Raw genomic sequence first — 12,944 nt, forward strand, 5'->3', positions numbered from 1 at the left:
TGTCCCGACAGGGCGGTCCATCGGGACAGAGGAGCACCGGCGGAAGGACGCTCCCCGCCACCTGGAGACGCTCAGTTCAAAATCCCCATTCAAGGCCCCGCGCTCCGGGAGCCCGGGGGGGGGGTGACTGAATAAGCTCTCGTCTTTCCCCGGACCCGGAAGCTTATGGCGACCCACTCCCGGGGACAGATCTGACCGCCCCCCTTCCCTGCCTCTCAAACCCACAACCTCGGCATCGTCCTCGACCCGGGCTCTCTCCTCCGAAGCTTACATCCGACCGGTCCCCCGACCCGGGCGGTGCTCTCTTCACGATCCACCCCCGGCTCTCCGCCCAAGCCGCCAGCGGGCCGGCTCCATCGCGCTCGCCCTTCTCGCCTCCTCTACCGCGTCGGCCTCCTCGCTGACCTCCCCGCCTCTGGCCTCTTCCCTTGCCGGTCCCTACTTGGTTCTGCCGCCCAGATTATTTTTCTGAAAGACCATTCGGTCCACATCCCCTCGCTCCCAAAAAACAACAGAAACTCCTCGGGCCCTCCCACCTAGCCTCGCTCCTCTCCCGCCACATCCCGATTCGCCGTCTTGCTCCCCCCTCAGGGACTCCCACTGGGTCTCACTCGCGCCTCTCGGGCCATCAACCCTTTGCTCACGTCTTCCCCCCTGCCCTGAGCTCCCTCCCCCTTCATAACCGACAGAACATCCCACTCCTCCCCATCTTCAGAGTCCTACTACAATCACATCACCTCCAGGAAGCTTTCCTTGACTAGTCTCTCATCCCCCCTCCCTAAAGCCCGACCCATCCGTGTCATCAACGCATGCAAGTCCATACGTTACTCCCTAAGCACTTGGACGCTCACCCGTGCCCACGCCATTCAGGTCTCTGGTCTTATATTGTTTCTCTCCCTAACGGTAAATTTCTTTTAATGTCTGTCTCCCCACTGGACCGTAAGCTCGAAGGCAGTGGTCGTAGCTACTTACTCTATCGCGTTCTCCCAAGAGCCCAGTCCAGTGCTCAGCACACGGTAAGCGTTCACCAGACACCGCCGACCGCTCGCCTGACCGGCTGTAACCACGTAAACAACGGCCGGGGTCGAGCTGGGCCTCCGGTGACAGGACGTTTCCCACTCGGCTCGTCGCCGCGGACGGCGGGCGTCGCGGGTGCACGGGGTGGATGGCCCGGCCGGCTACGGGAGGCCTCCCGCCGGCTTCCCCGCGTCCCCGCCACCAGAGCGAGCCCCCGCCTAGGTCCCCCGCTTCCTCCGGCTCCGACCCGGCCCCGTGGAGACAGACGCCGGGGGCCGGGGCTCGCGGAGGTCAGAGGGGCTCCACGGTCCCCCGGATTCACCGCCGGATCGCTCTACTGCCCACCCTGAGTAGGACCCGGCGTGGGAGCTGAAGTTTGGCAAATTTGCAAGAAAAACACTAGTCACCAACTCTCGGAATGAGGCTAGTCGAAACCGAAGTTTACTTACTTTAGCAATCTGCAGCAACACAATGCAGTGTTTAATGGATTCTACCATGCTCTGCAAAACAAAACACTGGGTTTAGATTCGTACGATCCAAGAAAACTTGCTCGGTGCTTTTTAAGACACTTTCACCTGAGTGACAACTGAGTTTCAGAGGTCCCAACAGCTGACCTCTGGGCTCAGGATTGGGCTCCTCCTGGGGGCGTGGGGGGGGGGGGTTTCAGAGAACTTCTAAGGCCAAAAGCTACCAATTACCCACAGTTCGGTTTACAGAACGCACAACTTACATTGGTTGTCTCTTTGAGGGTCTCGATTTTCTATTAAAAAAAAAAAGAATTCATAAAAAGTCACATGAGAAACACAAAGGGCCACACCTCCCTCGCCCCACCAGCCCTGACAAGAGACCCACTGAGCCCCACCAGGACAAGTGAGGGGGTGGGGCGGCAAACCGGCCTGTCGAGGGGTAGTGGGTCTTAAGAGAATAGTTGAAAACGCCAACCCCCGGTGACTACGTAAGGCGATACCAAACCGGGGGACGAGCCCAGGAGGATCCCGAGCGGCCTACGAGGGGGGCCCGACTGCGGTGTGGGGAGACGGAACGGGGAAGGCCTCGTGGGGGAGGCGGCGACGTTTTCCAAGGGCTTTTAGGCGGGGAGCAGGGCCGGGGATCGGGAAAACTGAAGGGAGGGGACGTTCCGGGCGAGAGGAGCCGAGCTGACGGTGGGGGAGAGAGAGGAGGTTTGCTTGAAGGAGGGAAGAGCCCTAAGAGACCTCACTAGCTGGGCTGGAGCGGGAGAAGAGGGCCCGTAGATCGGGGGGAGTGGCGGGCGGATGGTGAGCTCCCCGAGAGCGGGGCCGGGCACGGAGGTCTGACTTCCGCCATATTCTCCCAGGTGTTCATCACCCAAGCCCCGCAGGGCCTGACGGTCGAGGGCCAGGAATGGCTGCTTTTAACGAGAAGCCAGGGGAGTCACACTACAGTGCGGAGGTGGGGAAGCCCCAGACCAAGGTCGGGGCGGGGGGGCCCTTGGGACGGAGACAGAGGGGCGGATCTGTGAAACTGCTCGGAGGAGGAGCCAGATTAAACATGAAAGATAAAGGAGTAGAGGTGATAAAGATGAGGGGCGGATCTGTGAAACCGCTGGAGCACGAGGTGACAGAGATGACACCAAAGTTGTCGATTTTGTAGGGGTCGGTTAGGGGAGGAGGGGTGTGTGGGTGGGTGTTGCCGAGTCTACAGGAGCAGGAGGAGAAGGTGGAAGGAGGAGGGGAGGAGGAGGAGGAGGGAAGATTTAAGTTTCAGGTTTGGGCTGGTCATCCGGGAGGATTCCCAAAGGCTGGAGCACGTGGGAGGGCGGGCGTGGAGACGTGGACTTTGGAATCGTCCACGTCGCGTTGGGGGTTCCGGAATTACTGCCACGTGAGAAGGGGAGACGGGCCGGACCTCAGCGTCGAGGGAATCCTCCAAGACGGAGAGGGGAGGCGAGAGACCCGCGGCAGGCCCGCTGCCGTTCCACCCCGGAGCCCTCCCAGCCCTCCGCGGCGGGGAATCCGATCGGAGGACCGGGGCTCGTGCGACCGGGCGGGAGCTTCCGAAAGCCAACCTCCTTGCCGGGAGAAGACGGTAGATTTCGACGAACTTTTGAAGGAGGGAAGAGCCCTAAGAGACCTCACTAGCTGGGCTGGAGCGGGAGAAGAGGGCCCGTAGATCAGGGGGAGTGGCGGGCGGATGGTGAGCTCCCCGAGAGCGGGGCCGGGCACGGAGGTCTGACTTCCGCCATATTCTCCCAGTATCCGCTCGTTGGCACGTTTGACTGGATTGCTCAGTTCGTTTACAGAGTTCGAATTCTTCGGTAAGAGCCGCAGAGCCCAATCGGGTGGGGGGACCGCCCGCTGGACGATTCCGCCGGAGGCCCAAGAGAAACCCTAGACCCTTCCCGGCCCGCTAGGTCCCAGCTCTACCCGGGAGGCGGCAGGCCGAGCCACCTCCTTCCGGCCCTCTGGGGATCCCGGGACGGTTCGACTGTCCCGGGATTGGCCCCCCCAGACCCCTTCTCAGGGACTCTTTCTGGGTGGACTCCGGATTCACGCTCCACCCGCGTGTTTTGGGGCAGCAGGGAGGCCAGCTCCTCGGGCGTGCGGCAGAGAAAGCGCTTCACGGAACCCACTGTTATCAGGTGGGGGTTAGAGCAGGGGGATGGAGGGTGGGGAGCGGCCCCGCCGGAGTGACCCGGAGTGCCTCCGGTCTCCGGGACGCGTTCCGAGCGCGCGCGAGTGGGCTGACGAAAGAGAGTTTCTGAAGAGGATGTTTACCTTTCTCTGTTCGTCATCTTTGCAGCTTTGAAGTTTGTCATCAAATAGCTAGGGGACGAAATAAAACAAACAAACAAAATCACCGGTTAGGTCGCCACGCTTCTTGAGCACCAGCTTGGAGGTTCCCGAAAAAAAGAAACAGAATCTGGGGTCTCACAGAGTACTGTTGTTCTTGGGAAGCGTGTGTGTGTTTTCTTTCTTAAATCGGCGTGATGGAGCCGTGCCCCCGAGGCTGGTGGGGAACACTGGGCGTTTCTGGTCTCGAACATCACTGCCATCTCGCCCTACTCTGGGGACCTGAGCCTGAAACGCCCAACGCCTGATTTGGAATCAGCACCCCCGGGGGAGGAAGGGGTGGATGGGGAAACCCTAAAAGGGAAAACCCACCACAGGAAGCGTTCTGGGCCTCAGGGGTTTGGCTCGCTTAACCGACAACCGGATTCCACGACGCTCCACCCCGTACGGGGTCACGGGCTGCGCTGAACGCCCCCTGCCCCGATGCTTCCTCCTGGCGGACGTTCCGGGCGCGTGGGAGGGAAATGGGGCTCTCACCGCCCATGGGGGACCTTGGATTGTGCTCATCGAGAGTTTACTGTGTGCAGAGCACGGTGCTAAGCTCTTGGAAAGTACAATTCCAGCTCTGTATCACTGGGAGCCCACCTTGGCTCACCAAGTGGTACATCCATCTACCGGTCCGGGGCAACGACAAGACACCTGAGAGAGAGGGACCTGCCATACCTTCAGTTGGTCTATCAAGATCTGTAAATAGGCGTCGGCCTCCGTGAGCTTCTTATCGAAGTCCTGAACGCTGGGAACGAACCCCGAATCCACACCCTAGAGAAAGGGGAAACGGTCAACGTGTCAGTCGGGCCCAGGAACTCCCGAGGAGCGACGTCTCCCACACGGTCGGGTCGGCAGCGCAGAGCGGCCGGACGGAGGAACTAGGTCTGACACGGCGGTCTCGTCGCACCCTCCACCCGAGGGACGGGCGATGGCAATGGGGGGGGGGTGGGGGGGACGGAGGGGGGGAGCGGGGGAGAACGAGACTCTGGGGTAGCCCGCCACATCCTTAAAATCTGGGAGCTCAAAGCTGTCAGGGCGTTGCTCATCCAGGTAGATTGGTCGATTTGATTTTCAGACGGCCACGGAAGAAAACCTCCGCTCAGGAACATTTGCGGGATTACCGCCTCAGGGAGGACACGTCGGCCTCGTTCTCCCGAAACCTCAGAGACCCGAGACGTCGGCGGCCCCGGCCCCCGCCGCGCGTGTCCAACCCGCTTTGCTTGTATCCGCCCCAGCGCTTAGTACAGTGCCTGGCACATAGCAAGCGTTTGACAGATGCCACAATTATCACGAGGCGTCCGAATCAACCAAGTCTCTCTCGTTCCAACTCCTCCTGTAGGGGCTCTCTTAGGGTTTCGGGCCTACAGCTGGAAACAGAGACCCTGCCGGGTCTCCTGATATCCCGCTCCTTGACTTCTCAGCCCCAGCAGAACCCGCTCCTCTCTCTCCTCCGCTCCCACCCCGGACCGGCAGTCTCCCCTGGCTGCGGCGGTGCGTGGCCCTACGCCGGCTTGCCGCGCCACGCCAAGCCCCCGTGTCCCTTCCCCCTACGATCCCGGCCCCACCGAATCCAAAGCGGCTTCTGCTCCCTCCCTCCCATCCTCTGCTCTCCTCACTGCCTCCTCTTCCCGGACTGTGGGGATCCGGTTGGGAGCGTAGAATCGCAGGACTGAGATGCCCAGCCTGGGGGGAGGGAGGAGGCGTGGGGCGGGGGGGGGGTGGGGGGGGCGCGTCAGAAGCGTGTGGGGTCTTGGAAAGGTGGAAGGAGCCACCGTGGGCCTGGCGCGTCCGTCCCAGCCCCCTCACGCAAGCCCAACAAGCTGCCATCGTCGGGGGGCACCTGACGGAGGTCAGCCGGCCAGGCGACCGGCCAGCCGGAGTCCCGCCGTGGTTTCCGGCTCCCCGGCAAACTGGCCTCCCCGTGCCCGGCCCCGGTGGCCGTCATCGCCTTTCCTCCCCCACGCCTCCCCGCCTCCGGCACCGCTCCCCGGCCTGCTGCTCTCCGATGGCCCCCCGGCTCCCTCCTCAGCCCCCGCGACGACTCCTCCGACGCCCCGTCCAGCCGGCCGACCGCAACCTCCACCGGCTCACCGACCCGAAGCTCTCCCGGCCCCGCTGGCTTCTTCCGCCGCCGGCATTGTCGCCTCTCCCGGCGGCTGGCACTGGCCTCACCCGCCGCGTATCTTGGCCCTCTGCGGTCTCCGCTCTCAGGCTGACCATCAGCCTTCCATCCCCTCCTCCTCTCCGTGCCCCGCCCCAACGGCCGGCGCTCTGTAGGGCGCCAGACCCCTCCCCCTATTCCTTCCGGTGGTGGTCTGAGCGGAGTAGAAGTGAGAAGTGCTGTGTTCCCCTTCCTTCCTTCCTTCTTTCCTTCCTTCCCCGGCCAGCCCCCTTCCGGGTCGCCCCCGAGGAGGGAGGGAAACCGCAAACCGGGCCCCGTCCCTCTCACCTGGCAGCGTGCACCTGCAGGTCGGGTTGCGACCGTCCAAGTGGCAGTCCGGCAGGGAGAAGACTCCGCGGGCCCGCCAGAATCCCCTGGCACAGCCCTCGGAGTGCCCGTGCCGGCCGGGCCCAGAAATGGCCCAGCCCAGTCCACAGCTGGCCACCCGCACACCACCACCCTGGTCCTGCTCTGAAATATTCACATTCACAAGTCTGCAGCCCCGAAGTTCACTCCCCGACATCCAATCCGAAGACATTTTACAGTTTTTAAGGACAGAGTCCACCGGGAAGGAAACTCCGGCGCGACAGAGAGGAATCAACCACATGCAGACTAAAACGGTTAAGCGGCTCCTGGTTAGTTTTCTCGCGTGCATTCGCACCCCCCCGCACACACACAAACGTCAAGCACAAGTGGGCACGGACTGGAGGATTTTATTGCTGCCAACGCTGGCTCTTCCTCTCTCTGAATGAACAGGACAGATCGGCTGGGAAGAACCGGTCGAGATTCCCTTCGATGACCTCACTTAGAACTTGAGTTCTGAGAGCTATGACCGTTTGGCCTTTAGGACGCTGCACGTTTAAAGCAAAGCGATTAGCGTGGGGAGAGAAGCGTGGGTGCGGGGGGAGAAACAAGCTCCGGCAAACCTGCCCTTCGGTCTCCCACAGAGAAGTGCTGGAGGTGAGGACACAACAGGAAGACAGTGAGTAAGTCAGGTCCATTTCTCAGCTACCCTTCTTCTGCGTCCAGAGGGGAAGCGGGCTCAGGAGAGGGACGTCGTCACTAAGGCCCTGACCCTCCCCCGGCCAGAGAAGCGGCGTGGCCTAGTGGACGGAAGGACCCGGGTGCCGATCCCAGCTCTGTTATTTATTTGTCTGCTGTGTGACCTTTGGCAAGTCGCTTCACTTCTCTGTGCCTCAGTTCCCTCATCCGTAAAATGGGGAGTAAGACTGTGAGCCTCACGCGGGACAACCCGATGACCCTGTATCTACCCCAGCGCTTAGAACAGTGCTCTGCACATAGTAAGCGCTTAACAACAACAAATACCAACATTATTATTCTCTGAGATTCGGTTACCTCATCTGTAAAATGGGGACTAAGACTGGGAGCCCCATGTGGGACAGGGACTGTGTCCAACCCGATTACTCTGTATCCACCCCAGCGCTTAAAACAGTGCCTGGCACACAGTGAGCGCGTAACAAATGCCGTTAAAAGAAGAAAAAGCCTCACGCAAAAAACACAGACAAATCCCGGAGGCGGGCAACACGAAGGCCCAGTTTAAATTCTGCTGCCTCTGAGGGGACCAGGATTTAAATGCCAGAGAGCTTCATCCCCCGTCTCGGGGCCAACGCTAGCACCCCGAGTCTCTTCCCGACAGTCGGCACAAGCGACAAGTCAGAAACCGTAGGGATCCCTAAGGGGACGAGCACATCTGGATCCCGTCGGAGACGGCGTCGTTTTCTGGATGTTTCCGGGAGGGAGGCCTCTGCCAAAATACCACAGAGCGGCTTCACCAGTCAGCTCAGGGATCGCGTGAGAAGAGGAGTTTCGGAGAGCGGACCCTTCGGCCTTACGGGGCGGTGACCCGTGTCTCCCACCACCTCGATGGACTCGGGAGAGACTCCTCCCTCCATTCGCCTGCCACTCTGGCGGGGGGTCTCCGGAAGCGGGGCTCCACGAGGTGGATTTCCAGCCAACCGACCCATTTCCGCCAGACTGCGAGCGGGGGACGGTGGCTACGGCCCGTGAGCCACCGGTGACGTTTTGATGAATGCTAACGCTGACGGTGCCAATAAGAACGCTAACGATAACAACGGTCCCCATTTGTACGAGGGGCTGCTCCAGCCCCGCGGCCCAGGGGCCTACAGGTGAGCAAGAAGCTACGGGCGTGAAGCCTGGGCTCTTTCAATCCGCTCCCAAGCGCTCGGTACGGTGCTCTCCGTGCAGCCGACGCTCAGTCGCTAGCCCCCGACGGCTAAGTTGGCGGACCTCCCCCGAGGAGGGAAGCGGTGGGGCCGGGGGCCGGGCCTCGGGGTAACGGGACAGGTCTCTGACGCTGAGGGTGTTGGCTCATCCGTAGCCCTACACCCAAGGATCTGAAATGGATCGGAGGTGATCGCCTGCTCTCGGGCTCGCCTCGGGGCGGGGTGCCCGACGGGCCGTGCGCCCAGGAGGAAGACCGCCGCCCGCCCCACCCAGGGCCAGTCTGCCAGGGGGAGTTCCGGCCTAAATGAGGAGCCATCGTCAGGAACCGCTCTTTCTCCCAACCTCCCAGGCAACGCTCCCTCTCCTCTACCAGCTGGGACACAGAAGGAGACACTTTCCTGTTCCCAGGAACCAACCCCCAGGACCGTCTCCCCGCCTTCACAAAGATATGCCCGATACAGAGGGGCCGGTGAGGGATCCTCCTCCTCTCCTTCCCCTCACCCGCTCCACCTGGGCCCGGAGAGTGGCGTCTGCCCCCTCCCCACTGCTCTGAGTCTGTGCCAGGGCAGGAGCTGCTCGCTGAAGGAGACGGGGAGGCCGCCCTTCACTGGCCTTCTGGCACCGGGGGCTGGACGGGGGGAGGGAGAGGGGTGGCACGTCAGGTAGGAAAAGGTGGGTGGGGTCTCCTCCAGGGCGGCAAGGACGCCGCCCGGCGTCAAGGGCAGAGACAGGACAGGGACGTGCCAAAGGGGCAGCGAGGAGCGCGGCGCGGGCGCTCCGGGAACCCAAGTCCCCAGGGAGGGCGCGCCGTCACGGCAGCGCCATTTTGAGGAGGAGAAGGGGCACCGGGTCAAGAGGGCGGCACTGGAAACCAAGGGAAAGAATCCAACGAGAGCCCGACACGCCCGTCGGTCCGTCGGTCGGTCGGTCCGTCGGTCACCGAGGCGAAAGAGGACAAGGGCACAGGGAAGTTCACTGCTTTAGTTCTAGCGAAGCCGTTCAACTGCGTTAGGACGGCTTAATGCTGTTCAGAGGGGAAATACGAGAAACATTCCAGGCCTCTTAATGAATAGAAATGACACACACCTAACTGAAACGGCAGCCCCACCCAGATGACTTTGAAAAATCAGCCATTGGCAAGACCAAAACCGGCCCCCACCCTCGACGATGACAGAGTAATCAAAATTTGGGCAAAATACACGATTAGGGGGAAAAAAGAAACCCCACCCCAAATCGGGTATGAAATATTTGGGAAGTCCATACACGAAATCAGCAGCTTGAGACGGCATGCATCACAGGGAGGTTTTCACTCAAAGAACGAGAGAGAATTAGAGGACGTATACTTACTGAAGCACTTACAATTATTTTGGAAAATTCAAGAACTGGAGAGATACCAGAAGTCTGGAAAAAAGCAAGTGTGGTACTGATCTTCAGAAAAGGCAAGGAAGAGAGAGAATAGAGAGTTACCATTCGGCAAGTCGGACATCGATAACCAAATCCCGGAATCGGAGGCAATCTCTGAGGTTGGGCCAGGGGAGAGCTGGCGGCACCGGGCTGACCCATCGGCTGGGGAGCCGGTGATCCCCCAGCGCGCCGCGCACGCCGCGGCCGAGGAAGGCCGCCGCCCTCCGCCTTTTAGCGCGAGGGCGGCGGCGCCGGGCCTCGGATCGGTTCCGGCCGGCTGCGCCGGGGGCCCGCGCCCGACAGACGCGAACGCCGAAGCGTGGGCTGCGAGTCCGAGCCGCTCCCCTGCGCGCCCAACCTGGTGGGGGTGGGTGGCCGGCCCCCCGGCTGCTCCCTCTCCCATGCTAGAGGGGCAGAGGGGGCCGCAGAGTCCACCCCCTCCCCCGTCAATCTGCCCCACGCCTAAGCTCCGTTCTGCCCAGGCCACTTTCCCGCCGGCCTCCCGGGCAACTATCTGTTCGGGCGGCTGGCCCCGCGGAGCGCCGGGAGGGCGGAGGGGGCGCTCAGGCCTGGCACTCAACTCCCCGGGAGTCCCGGGCTCTTCCAAAGGACCCTGCCAGGAGGTCGACTTGACACAGGGGACGGAGTGCAACGGAGCCACGGTCCCAACGCGGGACTCGGCCCCCGGCAGACAGTCGGGCGTCTCGGGGGACGGGTGCTCGGCCGAAAGGGCCTAGCGTTCCTGGTTCCCGAGGAATCCACTTGAAGAAAGAAGAGTCAGGAGTAGGCTCCACCCAGCAAGACACGAATAAGAGTGCATTTTTAAACCGTGAAGAGGAGACAGCCAGATGCCCGACCCAGGCCGTTCACCTGCAGCCCCCTTTGGGATCCACCACGGCCGCTCCCGCTTCCCCCGGCACGGACGGGCCGCGGGGCCGGTGAGAGGAGCTCAGCGGGCCGCCGTGCCACATCACCGCCCGCGCTAGCCCGTGCGGTTTAGGGGTGGGCCATCTGAACCCCTTAAGCTCCTCCCTCTCCCTCCCGGCAAGTCACCTCACTTTGTCGAGCTCCCTCATCTGTAAAATGGGGATTCGATACCCATTCTCGCTCCCCCACGAGGTCAGGTGTGGGACCCGATTACCATCTACCTACCCCAGTGTTTAGTACAGTGCTTTTACAGACTAAGCGCTGAACGGAGATGACGTCATTATAACTAACACTATTAAAAAGTCACCTCTTGAAAAATCCAGACTCTAATATTCTTCCCAGTCTTAACCCAGGTAGGGAACTCTGCAGAGGAATGCTGATCTGGTGATGCATCTGTGACCTCTGGGCATTTGATGTCCGCCCCGCCCTCAACCCTACGGCACCTTCGGAGGCATCTTGAAATTATACACGCTACGTTAACACCTGTCCTCCTCCCTAGACTGCGAGCTCGTTATGGTCAGGGCATGTGCCTAATTCTGTTGGACCGTACTCTCCCAACCGCTCGGTACAGTGTTCCCGCACATAATAAGCGCTCAAATAAACACCACTGACGATGAAGGCGAAACCCAGGGACACACCAGCCGGAAGCACAGTTGCCCTAGAATCCGCCTGAAAGGACCCGCTTCCCCGACGGAGGGGCTTCTTTTGAAATCCGGGGAAAAGGCTCACCGGGGCTCTTGGGCTACTGCCCGGCGGCCCTGCCCGGGCGACCGACGGACCTCCAAGCTCCAGGGCCAAATCCCCCTAGTCCCGGGCCGTTGGCACGCAGCGGGGGGCAGGAAGACAGAGGGTAGCGGGATCAGCGCCGGGCGAGGGAGGCCCGGCCCTCCGGCCCATCAGTCGAGGCCGAGAAAGTCCCGAGGAGGCACTCCAAACCACAGCACGTTCCCCAAAACAAAGGGCTTGTGGCTTGAGGCCGCCTTGGCGCACGTGCACGGATCCACACACGTACACACACACACGGAAATGGAAACGCTCGCGGCAGCCCTTCCCTCCGACCAGAAGCAGAGTACTGGCAAAGAGAACTGAAAAAGAAACTCACTGTGGCCAGGGAACGTGTCGACCGACTCCGTTATCTTGTGCTCTCCCAAGCGCTCGGGACAGTGCTCTGCCCAGAGGAAGCGCTCGATAAACCCGACCGACTGATTGAAAGGGAACCGAGGGACCGGGGGGGGGGGGGGGGGTTCAGCCACGTCGCACTGAGCGACCAGGCCCCGCGGGGCTGGAGAGCGTCGCCTGGGGAGCGGGGCTCTGAAAACCAGCCTCCCCCCACAAGCTCCCACCCCGACCCCGCCGGGGCTCCTCCCCTTCCCCTCCCGTCCCGGGGCTCGCCGCCCAGCCGGCTGACGGGCGGCGGGCCGGATGGCTGGAACAGATTGATTCCAGAGGCCCCCTCGTTCCTTATTATCCGGACATCGCCCCGGGGCGGGAGCCCGGCTAATTAGCAGGATTCAGAGACGGAAAACCCGGTCTTTTTTTCGGAAAACCCACACGGAGACGTCTGTCGTTCGAGTGAGACGGCCGAGTCATCGCCGCAGAGACGACAGAGAGCGGCAGAGCTCCGCGGAGCTTCTCTTTGGAAAAAAACAGGAAGCAGCTTGAGCAATCCTAGGCTCGCCGGCCCTCGTGACAAGGGAAAACCGAGTCCGGCCTCTGAACGGCTGCCATTTGCTCTTGCCCAGGAAGGGACGGGGGGCACCCGCGCTACCTTTAAAAAAGGAGGTCCGCGCGTGGCGGTCCGGTCCCTGAAGACGGGAGGCGGCGAACGCGTTCGACGGCTCTCTCCTCCGGGACTGAGACTCGCGGTGGCGAAAGCCTTCCCCGTTGGGGAATTTATCTTTCGGGGAGGCGAGAAGCCGGCTGCCGAATCCAGGCCTGAGCGTACCCAGAATCAGTCGGTGCTATCTACTGAGCGTTGAACTGGGTGACGAGCACTGCAGTACGTGCTCGGGAGGGTGCCATAAAACCCTCGACGAAGTTCCTGACCGCGGTCAGGGCTCACTCTGGGCAAACGTGCACGCAGACAGGTGTACCCGCCGAGTGGCTTGGATTTGGGGGAGCGCCCTCGGGGCCCCGTGAGGCTCAAGGAAGTGGACGTCGCCCAGAGGGGTCGGGGGACTGGGGACCCCCAAACTGGGGAAGCCCAAGGGGAGAGGACTGGGACTCTGTGCACCTCACGCGCCTAACCGGTCAGATCCAATCCGTTCCCAACCCCACGAAGGGAGAGATCCCATTTTCGACATCTGATGACGAAACGAGCCCAGCTTAGCCTCCTTAGAAACCACCCCACCAGAGAAGCAGCGTGGCCTAGAGGAAGGAGAACGGGTCTGGGAGCCAGAGGACCTGGGCTC

The 12,944-nt window shown here is 61.8% G+C and overlaps 1 protein-coding gene across 13 annotated transcripts in view; it reads right to left on the minus strand.

Annotated features, from left to right (window-relative positions):
• OSBPL9 (oxysterol binding protein like 9) overlaps positions 1-12,944 on the minus strand; it is a 66,359-nt gene that overhangs the window by 13,818 nt on the left and 39,597 nt on the right. For 6 of the 13 annotated variants that reach the window (XM_029083243.2, XM_029083242.2, XM_029083241.2 and 3 more), the window contains 4 exons: positions 4,512-4,607; positions 3,774-3,821; positions 1,748-1,777; positions 1,467-1,517 (listed from right to left, as the gene is read on the minus strand). In XM_029083243.2, coding sequence (XP_028939076.1) covers positions 1,467-1,517; positions 1,748-1,777; positions 3,774-3,821; positions 4,512-4,607 — 225 coding nt within the window. Of the gene's footprint in view, positions 1-1,466; positions 1,518-1,747; positions 1,778-3,773; positions 3,822-4,511; positions 4,608-5,927; positions 6,056-9,561; positions 9,631-11,635; positions 11,792-12,944 lie in introns of those variants that run through there. The other 7 variants (XM_039914609.1, XM_029083237.2, XM_029083239.2 and 4 more) reach the window with 4 other exon arrangements.

Source organism: Ornithorhynchus anatinus, chromosome 18 (genome assembly GCF_004115215.2).
Source record: "Ornithorhynchus anatinus isolate Pmale09 chromosome 18, mOrnAna1.pri.v4, whole genome shotgun sequence".
Classification (NCBI taxonomy): Eukaryota; Metazoa; Chordata; class Mammalia; order Monotremata; family Ornithorhynchidae; genus Ornithorhynchus; species Ornithorhynchus anatinus.